The 22,299-nt window shown below is 37.6% G+C and overlaps 1 protein-coding gene across 14 annotated transcripts in view; it reads left to right on the forward strand.

Moving 5' to 3' along the window:
• Nucleotides 1–22,299, forward strand: part of NEK11 (NIMA related kinase 11) — a 310,384-nt gene that overhangs the window by 78,524 nt on the left and 209,561 nt on the right. For all 14 annotated transcript variants that reach the window (XR_007722953.1, XM_050777796.1, XM_050777800.1 and 11 more), the window contains 2 exons: nucleotides 13,339–13,403; nucleotides 14,420–14,546. Coding sequence is in view for 13 of the 14 variants with exons in the window: in XM_050777796.1 (XP_050633753.1) it covers nucleotides 13,339–13,403; nucleotides 14,420–14,546 (192 nt within the window). In the remaining variant the exon portion in view is untranslated. The remainder of the gene's footprint in view (nucleotides 1–13,338; nucleotides 13,404–14,419; nucleotides 14,547–22,299) is intronic.

Below are 22,299 nucleotides of genomic sequence, written 5' to 3' on the forward strand. Positions count from 1 at the left end.
TAAGTTGAAATGGCTGGATGTGAAATTAAGTAGATCTGTGACATGTGATACAAGGTCAAAGATGAACCTGAGGTTTTGTGCCTGGATGAATGAGAAGTTGGAAAGACAGGTTTGAAACAATGGTGATGAGTTTAATTGTGAATATGCTGGGTAGAATATGGAGAGAGAAGGAGAAGAAGAGGGAGGAGAGAGAGAGAATGAGAATGAGAGAAGGAAGTTAGAAGTGAGACCCTGGATCTTAGGGAACCATCAGGGCTTGACTTTGTTTGGGTTCCTACAATATCAGAGCCCTGAAACAAAGACTAGGAAACAAATAGATTTTTTAGGAGGTAGTCTTAGAAAGCAGAAGCCAATGAGTGGGAAGAGTGAGAAGCAGCCACAAAAGCTGTGCAGAATGCATGATTGAACCAGTGGCTGCTGTGGGCAGAGGGATGCAAAGGCAGGACTCTTCTCATAGTGTGTGAAGTTTTGGGTTTCTCTTCCTGCTTTCTCTCCTGACTTTTTGGAAAAAAAAAAAAAAAAAAAAAAAAAAAAAAAAGCAGGCCGGGCACAGTGACTCACGCTTGTAATCCCAGCACTTTGGGAGTCCAAGGCAGGTGGATCATGAGGTCAGGATTTCGAGACTAGCCTGGCCAACATAGTGAAACCCCGTCTCTACTGAAAATACAAAAAATTATCCGGACATGGTGGTGAGTACCTATAATCCCAGCTATTTGGAGGCTGAGGCAGGAGAATGGCTTGAACCTGGGAGGCGGAAGTTGCAGTGAGTCGAGATTGCACCATTGCACTCTAGCCTGGGCGACAGTGCAAGACTCCATCTCAAAAAAAAAAAAAAAAAAAGCAACCTTGCTTAAATATAACTGTTGTTTTCTAGCACTATTATGAATTTCCTCTTGAAAAATTTCTTGTGTTTCTGGGAATTTGGAGTGAGGAGGGGAAGGAAGGTGTCTTCCTCTTGATCCAACTTTAGAATGGTTTTTAAATGGAGCAGTTACATATATATATATTATTCCTGATTGTAAATGTGTAATCTGTGTTTCACTTCTGTTGGTTTTCAATATTTAATTTAGGATAAAACATATTTCCTTCAGAAAATAAACTTATTTATCTTAATTATCTGATTTTAAAACATTTTAAATCCAAAAGAATGATTTTTTTAGCATATGGCATAAACATTTATAAATAATGATGTTAAAAAGCCAAGACTATTCACAGCTCACTGATAGCTACTTTGGGAATGTAGCACTAAAACATGTTCTTGCTGAAGGGAGTCATGCTGTATTAACAAAACTCCAATGTCAGTGGCTTACAGCAGCAATCATTTCCTGCTCATGTTGCATATTGACAGATAGGGGTCATCTGCAAGTCTGCTCTACATGTCTTCATTCCAGTACCCAAACTGAAGGAGCAACCCCTATCTGGGATGGGCTTTACTCCTGGTGGAAGGAAAAGCAAGAGCGCAGAAACCCCTTGCTCAGACATGACAATCATCCAGTCTGTTCACATGTCATTGACCAGAGAAGTCACATGACCACTCCTAATGTCAGAGGTGTAGGGATGCCTCTTCCTCCCAAAGGGAGCCCTCACTGCAAGGAATAAGAAGTGTGAATACTTGGGAACAAGAATGAGTCTACTACAATGTTTCACTCAGTTTTAAACTAAAATCTTTCAAATTACAGCTGATAAATGTAGGCTTGTCTACAAAGCATTATTCTAGTTTTCTCCTTGTATGATCTACAGTATATATTAAAGTATATTTTGAAAATTACATAAATTGACTTACATATGAGTTAAGAAGATTACCTTGGACACAATACATGTGAAGAGGTTAGGTTTGTTGCAAATGCCTTGAAAAACTTTTAGTTTATATATATGATGGTTGATTTTATGTGTCAACTTGACTGGGCAGTAGATGCCCAGAATTCAACATTGTTTCTAGGTGTGTCTCCAGGGTGAGATTAGCATTTGAATCTGTGGACTCAGTGAAGTAGATTGCCCTCCTCAGGCATCATCTAATCCCTTGATTACTTAAATAGAACAAAAGACAGAGGAAGGAGGAATTTGCCCCCTTCTGCCTCACTACTTGAGCTAGACATCTCATCTTCTACCCTCGGACTGGGATTTACACCATTGGCTCCCCTGGTTCTCAGTCCTTTGGACTGGGACTGAATTATACCATTGGCTTTCCTGGGTCTCCAGCTTGTAGACAGCAGATTGTGGGTCTTCTCAGCCTCCCTAATTTGTGAGCCAATTCTTTATAATAAATCATTTATCATGCATTTCTCTGGAGAACCCAGACTAATACAGCGCAGCTGCAGAGGAGATGAAGACGACCCTGGAAACACTAAGAAGAATGAAGTTACAGAAAAAATGAAGGATCTGTTCACTCCTTTGGAGCTTTCCTGTACTTATTTTAATTTGGTTTATTTATATGCTATTCTAAATCTATAACATATGGCATAAACATAAATAATGATGTTAAAAGCTGAGAGTATTCACAGTTCACTGAAAGCTATCTTGAGAATGTTGCACTGAAACCCATTCCTGTTCTGGGCCGGGAGTTCAGTTAATGTCAATTTCTTAGGATAAAGGACCGAGCAGCCTCTCTGCAGACAGCCCACCTGCTGGTGGTCTTGAGGCTTTGCGATTTTGGTGCTTTCCCAGTGGAAGAGAGAACAGGGCTGGGACACTTACTCCAAGATGGTTTCCTCATCACCTCACTGCCCATGCATTTCCCAGCCAGCTCAGTGAGGTATTGTGGTAGAGTGGCTAAAATGTTCCCTGAAAGGCAGTGTTAAGAACTCATTTTTAGTGTAGTGAAGCTTCCAGGGAAGAGACATACTTGGAAATCTGAGTCAGTAAATATGACTGTGGAAGGAGGTGGCCTACCCCAGATTTGAAGATGGAAAAGCAGAGAGAAGTTGTGTTTGGTGTTACTGGAGATTCCTGCTTTCTCCTGGTCCTCACCTCTTGAGGATATCCTATAGTCACTTTTTCAAGGCAAACTCACCCCTGAGTCAGGTGTGGGCACACTCCTGATGTGCTGGCAGTGGCCAATAGTTTGAGGAAGACCTGACCCTGCTTCTGACTTGTAACATAGAGGACTCATTGTGTTAGTGAGGGGACATGACACAGATGAAGAAAGGCAGGTGCCTCAGCACCCAGGACAGGGGCCAAATGGCAGAGACCAGTAACGGGATTTGCCTAGGTTGTACGTCACAAAGGATCCATTGGCTGTGCCAGCACCTTTGGCAAGAAGAGTTTGTGATCCACCCTGAGAACCTGCCAGATGAAGGACAGACCTCCAGGGAGGGTTTCAGAAACTATTCATATAAGGGCTTGAGGGGAGGTGAAGAGAATTGTCCATACTTTCTCCACAGTTCTACCTTGGGCTGGAGGCCTGAGAAATGCCTGCTCTCTGCACCTCCACAGACTGTTCTTTATCCTAACATGGGCCCTGGATGCTGGGGAAGAATGACCTGATGGGGAGATGGAGATGGGATTTTTAGCATGAATTTTAACCACAAACTGTCAGCAAATCTTAACCACATCACTTGGGTACCATGAAACATAGAAATGAGAAGGAGCCACCACTGGAACAGATATGGTATGGTGCACATGAGATAATAGATGGAGAACTGTGTTGAGCTTTTTAGAAGAAAGATTTCATATAAACTGTCTGTATTGCCTGTTACCAAATTATTTCTTAGATTTCATTTTCATATACTTCAAAGGAAAGGATATTAGCCAAGCATGGGACAAAAATATGCTGGCCCATTTTGGCTTACTGTAACCACAAAGCCAATACATTATGTTTTTTTTTTTTTTCCTCCTGAGACAGAGCCTCGCTGTGTCGCTCAGGCTGGAGTGCAGTGGCACGATCTCGGCTCACTGCAACCTCCACTTCCTAGGTTCAAGCAATTCTCCTACCTCAGCCTCCCAAGTGGCTGGGATTACAGGCATGTGCCACCATGCCCGACTAATTTTTGTATTTTTAGTAGAGATGGGGTTTCACCGTGCTGGCCAGGCTGGTCTTGAACTCCTGACCTTGTGATCTGCCCACCTCGGCCTCCCAAAGTGCTGAGATTACAGGCATGAGCCACCATGCCTGGCCAATTATGATTTTTCAATAGATATTTAGCAAATAGCTTGATACCTGGTTTGTTGCATAGAATCTATTGTTCCATTACCACAGTGCCAGCTAATTACTTCTCATAACTGCTTTCTAACGTATCGTATGCCTTATTCTTAAAGTATCTACTGATGAGTTACTAATTTATATATTTATAGAGGCCTATCAGTGTATTATTACTTGTAATTCATCTTCTGCTTGTCTAGTCTAGGTGTCATCAGGTGAGTTTCTTTGGAATGTTTTACTTATTCCAAAGTTATAGCACCAAGTCATCTGGTGGGCTCCTTAGCTCACTATTCCAAATCCTAAACCCGTGATCTCTTTGACTTCCTAGAATCAATAGCTGTAGAAACTAAGTGATCAACTTAAGATGGTCTTAATTGCAAATAACAGCAGCAGATTAAATAGTAGAGAAAATTTATTACCTTGCCTAACAAGAAGTCTCCAAAGTGAGTTGTTCTAGAGCTGGTTAACTTGGGTGGCTTGGCAGTATTATCTGGGGTTCTAGTTCTTTCTCTTTATTCCACCATTCTCAGTGTGGTTGGCTTTTGTAGTCAGGCTTGTCTTGTGGTTGCCAGGATGGCTGTAACACGACCACATATCCCGCCTTCATACAACAGTAACCAAACTCCAGAAAAGGTAAAAGGGACATATGGCATGTCACTCCCCCACTTTTTTGTCTTTTACAAGAGTAGGGAAATATTTCCTATAAGATTCCAGCAGACTTCCCTTATGTCTCATTGGTGTTAAAAAATTTTTCATAAAACATGGAAGAGACAAAATATATTAGTGGATATTTTTTTCATTGCAGTGCTGGCCTTAACTTTCTATTATCCGGGCTACTTTGTAACTCTGTGGAGGCAGAGGCACACTTGAATATATTTGTCCAGCAGAGATGCAAATAATTTCTGTCTAGTGGAACAGATATCCCTGGTGATGATTGTTTATGGCCTTGTTAGGCATTAACCAGTTTTGTATCTAACTCAGCAATCGTATCCCCCTGCCACATTCACCCCCTACTCCCCCCACTTCCTTTACCTAACAGGTCTGAGGAGGGCTGAGCCTCCCCAGAGGCTCATGGGGTTCTGGTGTTAAGGGAGAAGAGGAGGAGAATGCTTATGGGTAGGCATTTAACAGTTCCTACCATACCAACAGAACCCCAAGAGTGGGCATAGAGAAAGCCAGATTTCATTTAACACAGTTAGTAAATACTGTTGTTCTCTTTTTAAATCAGTAAGAAGTCAGCAACATATTCATGTACAGCACAGGTCTAGGTATTGTGGGAATGTAAGAAAGCAGTAGAAAATAGTTATTAAATAGCAAAGTTTTTACAGATAAACAGACCTACGTGAGAATAGTGGTTTATAGAGTCAAACAGACCTAAGTTTGAACCAATAGGCTGTACAACATTGGGCAAGTTATTTGGCCTTTCTATGCCTTGATTTCCTCATCTCCAGATTGGGCATAATAGTAAAAAGATAGTAGTATAGTGCTTAGGATGATAACATCTGGAGTTATGGACCTCAAGATGAAGTGGCCTAGTGTTGCATTGTCTAGTTTTGCTCTTCTCTTTTCTCTCTATTCTTAGAAACATACTTATTCCTCTCTAATCCACTGAAGGGTTAAAGAGGCTAAAGATTATTTGAATTAGGGGAATTCTCATTATCATATCCAGTTCTTCACTTTATATGCTGGTTTTATAGGGCCGGTTGAGTTTCTGCCCATTTGTGTCCTATAAAGTAAACTATATGATCTTTATGAGTGACTTTTCTTTAAAATGTTCTTAGTCAGAATTTGCAGCTTTATTCAATAATTGAATAAAGCTGGATGGTTGAGGCCTGAACACTTTACAAAGGTAACTTCGTTACACTTGTATTATCATTAATTCTAGTAGTAAAATTATTTTTATAGTTGATATTTCTGGTTTTAATTTATGGTAGTAATATTAATTTGGTGGGCATGTACCTGAGAGTGATCATTTACTGAGAGAGATGTTTCCTTACGACCAGATGAATGTCTTTATTGGTAATTATTTACAATTATAAATAATTCTTTAGTAAAGTGACAATGGTTAGGTTTCCCTTCTGCCATCTGTTATAGTTGCTGGTGTACTTAAAAAACTCTCTAACCTGAGTGTAAGCATTATGAGATACTTAGCCCTGTCTTATGAATCTTTATATCTGTCACATTATATAGTATAGCACATAACATCTAGTTGGCACTCAATAATTATTTTTTGATTAATGAATGAGTCCCACTAGATAGTATTCATCTTTGTACCAACGATGGTGTTTTAAAAACCAACATGCATTTATTGAGCATCTACTGTGAGTGAAGAACTGTGAAGAGGAAGAGATGATATTAATAGAAATGTGGCTCAAGCATTTGCTAAGGCTGCCAGAAGCACTAGTAGAGCCAGATATTGAAATCTCTAGCAGGCCACGTATAAGACTGTAGACTCTATTCCAGAAGCAGTGCAGAGCCATTGAAGGACTTAAGTTGGTGTTTGAAGGACAGCTTTTCATTTTATAAAGCCACAACCCCATTTCTGACCTAAGGCTCAAGAATACTGCTCCCAGACTGGGTTCTCCTGTTTAAGCAGGGGGGCAGATACACTGCAGTCAATTTCTCCTTAAAGACTTTGACTCCAATTGTGTCTTTCTTTTCTATTATTTTTATTCAGGATTTCAGTTCTACTTTCTTTATATACCCCACAAATTATTAATTAGTGCTACCATTATTATTGGCTTATAAGCCAAAACTAGTTTAGATTTCCCCACTTTTATCAATCTCTTGGTTCACCACTGCTTCCACCCCATGTCTTCCTTCTGTGGTCATGTTTTTTTCTCCCTAAAAGAAATCCTTAAGTTATGTGAATGGTAAACACTCAGTTTCTTTGCTTGTTTCTTTGAAAATGTTTTTATTTTTTCCTCATTCTTTTATAATAGTTTAACTACTATTTCAGCTAAATATGTATTATTATTTAGCTATTATTAAAAATGAAAGTCCAGATGGACAGATATCTTATCTGACATTTTGAAAATATTATCTCACTGTCTTCTGGATTCTGTTATTGATGTTGAGAAGTCACTTTCCATCTAACAGATGTTCTTATTAAGGTAATATCTTTTCTTTCACTTGATTTTTAACATCTCTTTGTCTTTGGTGTTTTCCAATATTACAGGGTTATGTCTACTTGTGGTTTTTTTTTTTTAATTCTGCTTGGGATTTGTTTTGCTTCTGAACTTGTGAATTCATGTCCTTCTAAATTCTGAAAATACCTAGTCATTCTCTCTTTGAATTTTGCTTCTCCCCTGTTTTCCTTTCACAGTGCTTATAGATGTATGTTGGACCATCACTCACATTCTGTTCTTTGTTGCTATGCACTCCTTTTAGGAATCCATTTATATATATATATATTAGAACTTTAAGCCCATATTTCAGATGTCTCTTATACTCTTTTCTATGTTTTCTTTTTCTTTTTCTTTTTTCTTTTTTCTTTTTTTTTTTTTTTTTGAGACAGAGTCTCACTCTTATTGTCCAGGCTGGAGTGCAGTGGCACCATCTTGGCTCACTGCAACCTCCGCCTCCCATGTTCAAGCAATTATCCTGCCTCAGCCTCCTGAGTAGCTGGGATTACAAGTGCCTGCCACCATGCCTGGCGAATTTTTGTACTTTTAGCAGAGATGGGGCTTCGCCATGTTGGCCAGGGTGGTCTTGAACTCCTGACCTCAGGTGATCCACCTACCTCAGCCTCCCAAAGAGCTTGGATTACAGGCGTGAGCCACTGTGCCCAGCCTTTTCTGTTTTTAATCTTTTTTTCTTTTTGCACCTCAGTTGAAATATTTTTCACTAACCATTATGCCAGTTTCTAAGTCTTCTTTTCTGCCGTGTCTAATTTGATTTCAAACATATGCACTGAATTCTTAAGTTTAGTAAAATTTTGTTTCAGTTTTAGAATCTTCATTTAATTCCTAGAAAATCTGGCTCTCTATTGAAATTCTCCATTGTATCAATTATTTTCTTGAGCATATAATCACAGTTATTTTCAAGTCCTTGCCCAATCATTTCAATAGGTGGATCACTTGTGTATTTGTTTCTTTCTTTCCTTTGGTTTTTAATCATTTGGTCTTATCTTTTGGCATGCCTGGTAGTTTTGGAGTGAATGCTGAACAATATATGTGAAATATTGAGAGATGTTTGATGATATTATCTTTCTCTGGAAAGGGTTTATTTATTTTTTTTCTCTGACGGACAGTTATATTTAGGGCAGATCACCTTGATCTAATCAGGAACTGAAATAGTTTAACTGTAGGCTGTAGGCTTTCGGAGGTTTGGTCTATTTTTAGTTTACCTTTATTTCTATGAAGAAGTTTTTCAGAGCTTTCAGCTGAAAGCTTTAGTTTTTTACTAAGATACCTCTTCCTTTGTGGACCCTGAAATCAAAGTTTATTGAATCTACTCAAAGCTCTGATTAAAAATTTAAAATAAACTTTATTTTTTAAAGCAGTTTTAGGTTCACAGCAAAATTGAGTGGAAGGTACAGAGATTTCCCTTATACCCCCTGCTCCCACACATGCATTGCCTCCCCTGTTATCAGCATTGCTACCAGCCATACATTTGTTATAACAGATGAACTTACATTGACAGATCATTATCGTCAAAGTCTATAGTTTACATTAGGCTTCATTCTTAGTGCTGTACATTCTTTGAGTTTGGGCACATGTGTGACATGTAACCATCATTTTAGTACCATAAAGTTGTTGCATGACCCTAAAAATTATCTGTGCTCTCCTTACTCATTCTTCCCTCCCTCTTAAACCTTGGCAACCACTTATCTTTTTGTTGTCTTCATAGTTTAACATTTTCTAGACTGTCATATAGCTGGAAACATATATAGATCTCTCAGACTGACTTCTTTTACTTAGTAGTATGCATTTAAGTTTCCTCTATGTCTTTTCATGCCTTAATAGCTCATATCTTCTTAGCACTAAATAATATTCTATTGTGTGAATGTACCACAGTTTATTTAACCATTCACCTACTGGAGGACGTGTTTGTTGCTTTCAAGTTTTGGCAATTATGAATAAAGCTGCTATAAACACCATTGTGCAGGTTTTTGTGTGGACATAGTTTTTAATTCATTTGAATAAATACCGAGGAACATGATTGCTGGATTATGTGGTAAGCATTTGTATCATTTTGTAAGAAACTGCCAAACTGTCTTCCAAAGTGGCTGAACCACTTTGTATTCCCACTAGCAGTGAGTGAGAGTTTCTGTTATTACACATCCTTGTGAGCATTTGGTGTTGTCAGTGTCTGGATTTGGGCCATTCTAATAGGTGTGTAGTGGTACTTCATTGTTGTTTTAATTTGCATTTCTCTGATGACATATGATGTGGAACATCTTTTCAGGTTTATTTGCCATTTGTATATCATCTTTTGTGAGGTGTCTGTTAAGGTCTTTGGCCCATTTAAAACCAGATTGCTTTCTTATTGTTGAGTTTTAATAGTTCTTTGTATATTTTGGATAACAATCTTTTTTTTTTTTTTTGAGACTGAGTCTGTCTCTGTCACCCAGGCTGGAGTGCAGTGTTGCGATCTTGGCTCACTGCAAGCTCCACCTCCTGGGTTCATGCCATTCTCCCGCCTCAGCCTCCCAAGTAGCTGGGACTACAGGCGCCCGCCACCATGCCTGGCTAATTTTATTTTTGTATTTTTAGTAGAGACAGGGTTTCACCACGTTAGCCAGGATGGTCTCGATTTCCTGACCTTGTGATCTGCCCGCCTCAACCTCCCAAAGTGTTTGGATTACATGGCATGAGCCACTGCGCCCGGCCAACAGTCTTTTTATCAGATATGTCTTTTGCAAATCTTTTCTCCCAGTCTATGGCTTATCTTTTTATTCTCTTGACAGTGTTTTCTTGCAGAGCAGGAATTTTTTTATTTTAATAATGTCTAGCTTATCAATTACTTCAGGATTGTGCCTTTGGTGTTCTATTTTAAAAGTTATCACCAAACTTAAAATCATCTAGATTTTATCACATATTATTTCCTAGCAGTTTTATAGTTTTACGTTTTACATTTTTTAGGCCTGCGATTCATTTTTGAGTTAATTTTTGCACAGGCTGTAAGGTCTATGTCTAGATTCATCTATTGTATATGAATGCCCAGTTGTTTCAACTGTGTTCCATTGCATTGCCTTTGCTTCTCTGTCAAAGATCAGTTGACTGTATTCATGCAGTTTTATTTCTGGGCTCCCTATTCTGTTTTATTGATCTTTTTTTTTTTCCTCCCCAATACTATACTGTCTTAATTACTGTACTTTATAGAAAGTCTTCACATCAGGTAGTATCAGTCCCCCAACATTGTTGTTCTCCTTCAAATGACCTAATATAGGTCTTTTGCCTTTCCATACAAATTTTAGAATCTGTTTATCAATGTCTACAAAATAACTTCCTGGGATTTTGATTGGGGTTACATTGCATCTATTGATCAATTTGGAAAGAATCCATATCTTGACAATATTGAGTCTACCCATCCATGAACATGGATTATTTTTCCATTTATTTAGTTCCTCTTTGATTTTTTTTTCATTACAGTTGTGTAGTTTTCCTCATATAGATCTTGTACCTATTTTATTAGATTTATACCTAAGTGTTTCATTTTTGGGGTACTAATGTAAGTATATTTTAATTTTAATGTCAAATTCTACGTGTTCATTGCTGGTATATATGAAAGCAATTGATTTTTGTATATCAATCTTGTATTCTGAAACATTGCTATAATTACTTCTTAATTCCAGGAGGTTTTCTTAATTGATTCTTTTGGATTTTCTACTTAGATGATCGTATCATCTGTGAACAGAGAGAGTCTGTTTTTTCTTTTCCCATCTCTATACCTTTTGTACTTCTTTTTCTTGTTTTACTTAATTAGCTAGGACTTTCAGTATAATGTTGAAAATAAATGATTAGAGGGGACATTTTTCCCTTGTTCCTGATATCAGGAGAAAAACTTCAGGGTTCTCATTGTACAGTGTGATGTTAGCTGTAGGTTTCTTGTAAATATTCCCTATTGCCAGTTTATCAGAGTTATTGTCATGAATGGGTATTGGATTTTGTCAATTGCTTTTTCTGCATCTATTGATATTTTCATGTGATTTTTCTTCTTTATTCTGTTGATGTGATGGATTACATTAATTGACTTTCAAATGTTAAAGCAGCTTTGCATACCTAGTATAAATCCCACTTGGTTGTGGTGTATAATATGTGTATTTTTTAGACGGCATCTCGCTCTGTCATCCAGGCTGGAGTGCAGTGGGGTGATCTCAGCTCACTGCTGCCTCTGTCTCCCAGGTTCAAGCGATTCTCCTACCTCAGCCTCATAAGTAGCTGGGATTACAGACACCTGCCACCACACCCAGCTAACTTTTGTATTTTTAGTAGAGATGGAGTTTCACCATGTTGGCCAGGCTGGTTTCAAACTCCTGACCTTGGGTGATCCGCCCACCTCGGCCTCCCAAAGTGCTTGGACCACAGGAATGAGCTACCACACCTGGCCTACAATGTTGGATTTGATTTGCTAATATTTCATTGAGGATTTTTGCATCTACATTCATCAGAGATACTGGTTTTTAGTTTTCTTTTCTTGTAATGTCTTTGTTTGGTTTTAATATTGGGATGATGCTGACATCTTAAAATGAGTTAGGGAGTATTTCCTCTGCTTTTATTTTCTGAAAGAGATTATAGATATTTGGTGTAATTTCTTCCTTAAATATTTGGTAGAATTTGCCAGTGAACCCATCTGGGCCTGGTGTTTTTTATTTGGAAACTTATTAATTATTGATTTAATTTATTTAATGAAGATGGGCCTATTCAATTGCCTGCTTCTCGTGTGATTTTTGGCAGCTTGTGTCTTTGAAGGAATTGGTTCTATAATCTATGTTATCAAATTTGTGGTTATAGATTGTTAATAGTGTTGCTTTTTTATTCTTTTAATGTCCACGGGAATCTGTAGTGACACCCTCTCTTTCATTTTTGATTTTAATAGTTTTTGTCTTCTATCTTTTTGTTTTAGTGAGGCTGGCTAGAGGCTAGTTGATGTATTGATCTTTTCAAAGAACCAGCTTTTATTTTTATTGATATTCTTTATTGGTTTCATGTTTTCAATTTTATTATTTCTGTTGTAGTATTTCTCCTTACTTTGGATTTAATTTGCTTTTCTTTTCTAGTTTTCTATGGTGGAAGCTTAGATAACTGATTTTAGATCTTCCTTTTTTTTCTAGTATATACATTAAATGCTATACATTTCCCTCTAAGCACTGCTTTTGCTATATCGCACAAATTTTGATAAAGTGTGTTTTCGTTTTCATTTAGTTCAAAATATTTTAAAATTTCTCTTGAGATTTCTTCTTCATTGTTTAGAAGTGTGTGGTTTTATATTTACATATTTTGTGATTTTCCAGTTTTCTTTCTGTTATTAATTTCTAGTTTGATTCCATTTTGATGTGAGAGCAGAAATGGTATGATTTCTCTTCTTTCAAATTTGTTAATGTTTTATGGCCTAGAATGACTTTCATTTTCTTTTTGAATAATTCTCAGGCAATTTTTCTCATTTTTATGTGAGCTCAACTGTGCATATATGAAGATATTTGTATACTTTATTCAGCATTTTAGTTTTTTATGTAAAGATTTTCAAGTTTTCTAGTTCTTCATAATGCCATAAAATAAAGGTCTTAACTGACATAATTTACAGTACTGGCTTGTAGTCATATTTAATAAATGTTACCTATTCTTAAATGTCATCAACAACATTATTATTTCACAAGTATACAAAACTTGGACATTTGGGTAATAATAGATTACAAACTGGTCTATCAATTGAGGATATGGTTACTGGATATAGTACTATGTAGGTTATGCTACAAAAACATAATAAAATATAGCCTACTGAAATAGTTGAAAGCATATCACCTTTCTCCAAACCACATGTTCCCCACCCTTTAAAATCTTTATTTTAAAACTTTTGTTTCCTCAAACAGGGAAACTGGAAAGTGTTGTGACTTTGTAGCTTTTAAACATTGAAAGATATATCTATGGGAGTATATATTTATGTATAAATCACATGCAACAATATATATTATTTACATGGGGATTTAAAAATTTTATATTCTGCATGAAGTTGTGTATCTTTTTTGTCTTTTGTAGGAGGATACTTCATCGAGACTTAAAGTCAAAGAATATATTTCTGAAAAATAATCTACTTAAAATTGGTAAGATTTTAAAAAGTATGAATTCCAAAAACACAGAACAGTATATTCTAGATATTATCATATCAAATTTAAGTAAATGGTACATGGAAGTGTTAGAGTAATAATTGGTTTATTTAAATTTCTCAAATGTTTAAGTATGTGTGCTGCTGAAATGAACACTAAATTTCCCAGGTTTCTTACCTGATGGGCCCAACAAAACCTAATTATTTTGTTTCTGAGTATTGATATAAATTGAGGTATACACATTTACCACATATTTGATAGATTTTCAAATATACTCTGAGTTCCCTGTGTCATGCCAGGCACTTTACAAGTTATTAGAGTCATTTTACTGGTTTGATGAGTGACTACAGGTTTCTCATTTATATTATTTCATCACAAGCAATAAGCGGTTATAGATAATTAAAATGTTGATATAATGGCTTTGTTAACCTTTAGTTCTTCAGAACTGTACCTCTCCTCATACCAGCTACTGGATCATCTAATCATCATATAGGGTGTTCTTGGGGAAGGAAGGAATAAAAGCGTGCAACTAGTTAGGCAAGTATAAAAAAGCTGATAGATTCAAATTTTTATAGTCATGTTCTTAAATAGTCTCAGATCTTTTCTTTAAAACTCTCCTTTATTGTAAATTTAAGAACAAATTCTTCCCCCCTCAGGTGACTTGTATATCATCTTATTTAGCTTTTCCAAAATCATTCTGTTTGCCATTATTCAGACTTGAAATAGCTTTTTATATCAAATTGTCTAGTTTCCCATAATTCCAGAAGTAAAGAATTTTAGTTTACATATTTCACTTTCCTGGCTTAAAGTCTTCCTTCTCCTATAAAACTTACGTTTTTAAAGCTATTTACCAGCGTTGTGTAATTTAAGATATATTACTTCTCTTTCCTGTTAAAATGCTATGAACCATTGCATAATAAAATGGTCAAATTAGGCACTCATTCAGTTGTTAATTTCCAGAGCTAATTTTCTGTTGGCTTAAAGTATTCATAAAAATTAATTATTTTTTCAAGGAGATTTTGGAGTTTCTCGACTCCTAATGGGATCCTGTGACCTGGCCACAACGTTAACTGGAACTCCCCATTATATGAGTCCTGAGGCTTTGAAACACCAAGGCTATGACACAAAGTCGGACATCTGGTGAGTGGGCTAGTGGGCTAGACTCTTCATCTGCTGTCCTAAAAGAATGGTACATTTTGTCTCTCAGCTCCTTTGCTTGCTGCATACATTCACTTTATCCCTTTGACGTGAATATTTCTGTGACCAGAGTAAAAGAAGGTCTTTTGCATTTAGAGCTTGATATATTTCATTAAACTAGTTTCAAAAATTCTCTTTATTCATTGATTAATTGATTGGTTTTGGATTTTTAGTTCCTGAATCACAAGGGAAAGTTCTTAATGTACCATAAGCATTAAATTTTAATACATTTCTGTTAACCTATTAAATAAAGTATTTGTAACCCTAAGTACTGTGCTTATTCTATTTTAAGGTTAACTTTGATCTCTGTGGGGAATGTACAGATTTTCTATATATTTTTTCTTTTTGTTACTTTTAAGAATTTTACTAAAGATACTGGCTTTAAGGACAAACTAATTTTTTTTTTTTTTTTTTTGGGTTGCCTTTTGGGTTGAAGCAATTCTCCTGCCTCAGCCTCCCGAGTAGCTGGGACTACAGGCTCCTGCCACCATGGCTGGCTAATTTTTTTGTATTTTTAGTAGAAATGGGGTTTCACTGTGTTAGCCAGGATGGTCTCGATCTCCTGACGTCGTGATCTGCCCGCCTCAGCCTCCCAAAGTGCTGGGATTACAGGTGTGAGCCACCGCACCTGGACTAGGATAAACTAAATTTTAAAATTTCTGAATTTTCAGTGATAGATACATCTGCGATGTCTGAGTTTCTCTGAGCTCTTATATCAAAGTAATTTCTCCTTCCTTGTTGTGGAACTAGGTGAAATCTCATTGCAGAAGCCATGTGGAAAACTGTGTTCAATATGTTCTAGTGTAAACAATAGGTCCTATTTCTTTTCCTCTGAAGAGGAATCTTAATATATACTTTTCTGCTTGTTAAGGACTGAAAGAACAATCTAGCTGAGGGCTAGTTAATTAAGTAAATAATTATTGTATACAAATCAACATAAATAGTTCTGAGCTTTCAAAGATAAGCAGTGCAAAAGATGTGCTCACTTCACTCTTCTAAAGAAGACAAAGTAGAAAATTATGTTTTCTCTGGTTAGGGAAGTGAACCACAGCAGGGGATATTGCTTAGGATTTTCACAAGGGTCGTTATCTGTTCCTTGTTCTCGTGCCTACCAAATGGGAGAGAACATTGTCAAGATTAGGTCTGGGTATGTCAGTTCCCCACAAATCCTGTCCTTTCAATTCAGTCTTGCAATTGTTCATTTCTAAATTATTGACAGGTTTTGTTTTTTTTTTTTAATCATTGGCTTACTTCTGCCCTGGAGGTCTTTTCCAATTCACCTATCATCTTCTCTCTTCTTTCCTTCTAACCCGCTTAACTACCACATCCAAAAGAAAAGGAAAACCCAAACCAAACAGAACCAAACATCACAAAGGTATTTTTAGAGGAATAACTAATGAGTTCCTTTAAATTTTGCTTTATTGAACATCTGCTCTTTGCCCAGAACTAGGTAACATCCCTTAGGTATAAAGCAAAAGTGATAGGATTCCTACCTATCAGGAGAAATCTTGCTGCTTTTGGAGTCCCTTTCTCTAGTTTGAGAAATCAATTTCGGGCTTTGCTTCAGATTGAATTTCAATTATGTACCTATATATCTCTTTACATTTAATTTTTAAAATTAATATTATAGACATTTTTAAATAGACTCAAATATATATCTTTATAGTTTAAGGTTATATGGTATCTCAGGAAGATATTATGTTATGTCATCTGAATTAAGAGTAAATTAATTTACAAAGCCTATCATTTAAGTTTTTGGAATTATATGTAACGAACCTGGCTCCTTTTGACAGGCATCTGTATCTGCTTTCCAGATCAGATGAATGTCTCCTAGAAGGCGAAAGCAGCAGAACCCACGGAGAGGAAAGGAAAGCATAGAGTATTTGTGTCAGTTATGTCAGTGCTATTTCTTTTTAAAAAAACTGCTCCTACTATTACTATTACTATAATGGAGAATTATGGGATATCAGACAGTATTGCTGTAGTTTAGGATTACAAAAATGTCTGACTAAAGAAAAAAAAAAAACCAAAACCTCCAAAATATAACAAATGCAGAAGGATTTTAATGTGTTTCTCTGAGCTTTAGGTTAGCCCTCCTTGCAGAGATTATTAACTTTTCAGCAAGTACAAGCTTAGGATTCATCATCATCCTGACCCCAAATAACCACCTTATTATGGATTTAGTAATTACCTTGGTTGTATCAGAATCAAAGTGGGCTTATCTGGTAATGAAATTTCTATTGCCAAACCTAAAATGGGAAGAATAAGATATCTATTAATTATAGTGGCAGATACATACATGTGATGAGTAATCTTTAGTAGACACTCTTAGAAAAATTAGATTGAATGAGGTCGAGAACCTATCTCTGAATCTCAGTGTGTAGCATCTGTTTATTGTGGATTTTTTTTTAGGATTGGAAACACTTATGAATAATTGACAAGTGTTTTATTTTAGCACTAATAGCTGTTCATATTATATTTATAATGCTTAAAGGAGAATTTGCTTAAAGGAGAATTGGCCTAATACTAATTATGTTTTCATCCGTTAATGTTGGCCCATATGTAACATTATCTTCATTCTGAAATCTGTTAAACTTTTCCGACTTCATTTATTTATAGCATTCAGTACAGGAAGTCCTTCTCCTAAAAGTGGGTTAGGTTCCAAAAGTGCATAAAGTGATTTGCAAAGTTTGGATAGTTAGGTTTACTGAGGACAATGCCTTGATCACAGCTGATTTGTATAAGCAATTGTTGAATACTCTTATACCCACAGGAGAAATACAAATATGAGTTGGGTTCCTAGGCCAGCTCATTAAATTGATTTAAACTATGAATGTTAGAGTATGTTATTTTGGTAGGAGAAACAAATAAAGGGCAATATTATTTGAATAATGGTACTGCAATTAAACAGAAAGAAAACAATATTTCACTGTTGGTCTTGTGTACTTTGTTGTGAGAAGCCAACCAGATGGCTCTTTGATCTTGTAGCCCCCATATTCTTTGGGTGATTTAAGTAAAGGAACAGTGGTGGGAATAGTGGCAACATCCAGAGTGTACTGTGAAGCTCCCAGGGTTTTTCTCGGAGATTTGGTGTGGAAGTTGGTTGGGTAGGGGACAGAGAAGGAGTCTAGTTCATGCCCAACATTGGACTCAGGCTCTCGTGATCTTGGGGCCAAAGTATCAGACAAGGATTAGCTATGGGTAGAAGAAAACAGAGAAGAACCAGCACCTGCCTGACCTGCCAGGACCAAGAAAGTATTCTCACAGAAGAACATTTCCAGGGTGGTCAGGGAAGGGATGGGGACAACAGCCTATTTTTTTTGAGAAATACAGTCCAACTTGGCAGCATTTCCTGTAACTAAAATGGGGCCATCTGGTAGCTGGCAGCCAACAGCTTCATCAGCTCCCTCTTAGTGAAGAAAGCTCTGGAGCAAAAGAATTCATTTTTTTTTCATTGCCCGTGGCCTGGGAAGTTCTTATATGGGTTCAGAAGGAAGCTATTGACTAGGGAGTGATTTCCTAGGGAATAAGCACTGGTATCAGTTTTTTCATCCAATAGGAGCTTAGGTAAGAAAACATTGCAGTCAGGTGAAGTATATTTGAGCATTAATATATTTTTTTCAATGACTAGAATGAAATGGTTGATACAAACTCTGCAGATAGTACTAATTTGGCCTGATGAATTTTAAAAAGGTTAATAATATAGCTAATAAATCCTTGTTAAATTGATATTGATAGAGGAATGACAGTACAAGATGGCTGAATAAGGACTCCACTGATCATGGCCCTCCCCAGGAACACCAGGTTTTAAAAAAATTTAAATTTTTAATTCTTGTGGGTACACAGTAGATGTATATATTTATGGGGTACATGAAATATTTTGATATAGGCATGCAATTCAGAATAATCACATCATGGAAAATGTGGTATCCTTCCCCTCAAGCATTTACCCTTTGAGGAAGACCAAGTTTTACAACTGTCTACACAAAGGAATCACCTTCATAAGAACCAAAAACCAGGTAACAGCTCAGCCACAGTTGTGTAGAGGACCAAGGGAGATCTTGGAGTCTCTGACTCCATGTCTTAGGTCTTGGATAGCATTTCTGGACCTTCCCTGGGCCAGAGGGGAGCCGGTGCCCTGAGGGATAAGTTCCAGGCCTGGTGGTATTCACCACAAGCTGAAGGAAGAGTCCTTAGGCCTTAATTGAGCATCAGTGGTAGCCTGGGAATATTCCCTATAGGCCTGTAGTGGTGGTGGCCATGGAGTGAAGCTCCTCTGCACATAGAAAGGGGAGGGAAGAATGGGAAGGACTGTGTCATGTGGCTTGAGTGCCAGCACAGCCACAGTAGAATAGAACACCATGCAGATTTCTAAGGTTTTTAACTCTAGTCCCTGGCTCTGGGAGAGCATCTCTGGACCTGCCCAGGACCTAGGAAACTCACATCCCTCAAGGGAAGGACACAGACCTGGCTGGCTTCATCATCTGCTGATTGTAGAGCCCCAGGGCCTTGAGTGAACATAGGTAATAGGAAATGGTTACAGGGTGCCATGCTGGCTTCAGGTCTGAGCCAGCACAGTCCCGGTAGTGGTGACCAAAGGAGTGCTTGTGTCACCCCACCTTCAGTTCCAGGCAACTCAATACAGAGACTCCATTTGTTTGGGAGAAAGTAAGCAAAGAGAACAAGAGTCTTTGCCTTGTAATCCAAAGAATTATTCTGCATGTTATCTAAGACCACCAAGTTGTGGTACCCCTACAAGTCTGTAAGAACTACAGTGTTACTGGACTTGGGGTAGCCCCAATGCAAATGTAGCTTAGATCACAACACCCAAGTATTTTCAAATACCTGGAAAGCCTTCCTAAGAAGGATGGGTACAAACAAGCCCAGATGGTGAATACTACAATGAATACCTAACTCTTCAATGCCCAGGCACTGATGAACATTCACAAGTGTCAAGACCAACCAGGAAAACATGACTTTACCTAACAAACTAAATAAGGCACTAGGCACCAATCCTGGAGAAACAGAGAAATGCAACCTTTCAGACAGATAATTCAAAATAGCTGTTTTGAGGAAACTCAACAAAATTCAAGATAACACAGTGAAGGAATTCAGAATTCTATCAGATAAATTTAACAAAGAGAGTGAAATAATTAAAAAGAATCAAGCAGAAGTTCTGGACTTGAGAAATCAATTAACTGGAGAATGCATCAGCGTATCTTAATAGCATAATTGATCAAGTAGAAGAAAGAATGAGTAAGCTTGAAGACAGGATATTGGAAAATACACAGAGCTCTGAGATAAGAGAAAAAAGAAAGAAAAAAAAAGAATGAAGCCCACCTACAAGATCTGGAAAGTAGCTTCAAAAGGCAAGTCTAAGAGTTACTGGCCTTAAAGAGGAAGTGGAGAAAGAAATAAGGAGTAAGAAGTTTATTAAAAGGAATAATAACAGAGAACTTCCTGAATCTAGAAAAAGATATTAATATATAAGTATAAGAAGGTTATAGAAGACCAAGCAGATTTAAGTCATTAATAAATGATGTGACAAATTTATATACTCTTGTTTTGTTAATTCTGTGGGAGAATTGGAGAGGGAGGCTTAGCTCAGAATTTTCTTTCATTCCTCTTACTAAAAGAAAAATTTACTTGTGTTAACAAGTTCTTATTTCAAACATGCAAATTTATTTGGCAAGTATTAAATCTTATCACCATTCTTCATTGTTTAAGTTGCTTTTTAACTGGAGACAGGAGAATTTGCTTAAAGGAGAATTGGCCTAATACTAATTATGTTTTCATCTGTTAATGTTTGCCCATATGTAACATTATCTTCGTTCTGAAATCTGTTAAACTTTTCCGGCTTCATTTATTTATAGCATTCAGTACAGGAAGTCCTTCTCCTAAAAGTGGGTTAGGTTCTTGGAATCCCTAGTTGAGACTAGTCTTTCTATAGGAAGTCAAATTGGGGTTGAATCTTTCAAATTCCAGGATTGGGCACTTTGTAGCAGGGAACATCAGGGGCGAGGAAAGAGTATAGCCTTGAGAGCCTGGGCAGGGCCTGGATTTCTGAGGAAAGAGACCTCTTTGAATGGGAGCATAAGGTAAAATGTCCCATTATCCATAGGGGCATGTGGCAGATTGTATTTTCCAAAAATGGCCATCATAACATATCACTTCTCATATGTTCTTTTTATAATGTGATATTGACACACTCTTATTGAGAGTTGGGGTCTGTGTTCCCTCACCTTTAATTTGGGTAAGGCTGTGATTATGGCAAAATTGATGCTATGTGACTTCTGAATCTAGATAATAAAAACAACATAGATTTTGCTTGGTTCTCTTGAAATTCTTGTTCTTGGAACCCAACTACTCTGTTGTGAGGAAGCCTGAGTGGCACATTGAGAAGCCAACATGGAGAGGGCCACATTGAGAGGAACCAAGGCCTTTGATCTTTACTCCCACTGAGCTTCCAGCTGATAGCCAGCATCAATTGGCCAGTCATGTGCGTGAGCCATCTTGGAAGTGGATCCTTAAGCCTCAGTTGAGCATCACCAGCAGATGCTGTGGGGAGCAGATTCAAGGCTTCCCTGTCAGTCTGTGACCAAAAAGATTCATGATCAGAATGACTGATTATTGTCGTTTTAAGGTACTAAGGTTTGGGGTGGTTTTTTATGCAGCAGTGGTGACTGGAGCAGGATTTCATCAGGAGAGCAGCAGGCAGGAATTGAGAAGTAGCCTCTAATCTAGGCCTCCATATGACAATCTGGCAGTGTTCATTTTCTTTATGTCAAAAGGCTCAATAAATTGCTTAAGAGAAGAAGCTTGTGCCAGGAGAGCAATCTGGCACTCTACTTGCTGGTCTGTTTGGTGGGTAGAACCCAAGAACCTGGACCACAGCTGAGAACTTCCAGACCAGCAACTTTTCCATGTGCCTCAGAACTCTTCTTTCACTCCTCCTGACCTTGCCTTCTTTCTCCCAACCCCCACCCCAACGTCAGCCCCAGCACTGGACCATCTGACTCCAGCCTTATCTTTCTGTCACTCCCATGATTCAGTGGTATGCTGGAGCTCATACCAGCTCATAAGACCCACTTATCCACAATTCTTCTCAAGTCAGTGTTCACTGATGTCACATTAGTAACTTGAAAACAACCATGGTATTTATACCATGGAAATTCGTAAATTAGGGCTTCTCCTCCTACCTCAGAAAGGCAGTGTACCAGAACAGCTCATACCTTTAGCCTTACTCTTTCTTGCCCCTAGGGTAGTATTTGCAGAAAGGAAGAGACGTGAAGACATGAGGGTTTCTGTCCTCAAAGGAATGATAAACATATAAACAAATTGCTGTATACTGTTGTAGTACAATACATGTTCTGATGTATAAAGTGGAGAGTGAGTGACAGCTGGGGATGGGGTAGAGAGCATCAGCTACAGTCTTAGAGAGTGCATGATTCCTGCTCAGGATGGGGAAAACATGGATAAGAGTTTGGCAAATGTATTTCATGTAAAAAGACCCAATGTCAATGACCAAAAATGAGGGGTGCCCACTGGGAGAAGAGGGAGGGAACTGTGTAGGGAAAGTGGCTGGCCAGAAGAACCATTTGCCCAGGGCCTTCTCATTCACAAAGGGCCTCAAATGTGTGTGTTTAAAGTTATCTCCAAATGAGGTGGTATATGTTAAAGGTGTTTGTTTAATGCC

This window comes from Macaca thibetana, chromosome 2 (assembly GCF_024542745.1).
Source record: "Macaca thibetana thibetana isolate TM-01 chromosome 2, ASM2454274v1, whole genome shotgun sequence".
Classification (NCBI taxonomy): domain Eukaryota; kingdom Metazoa; phylum Chordata; class Mammalia; order Primates; family Cercopithecidae; genus Macaca; species Macaca thibetana.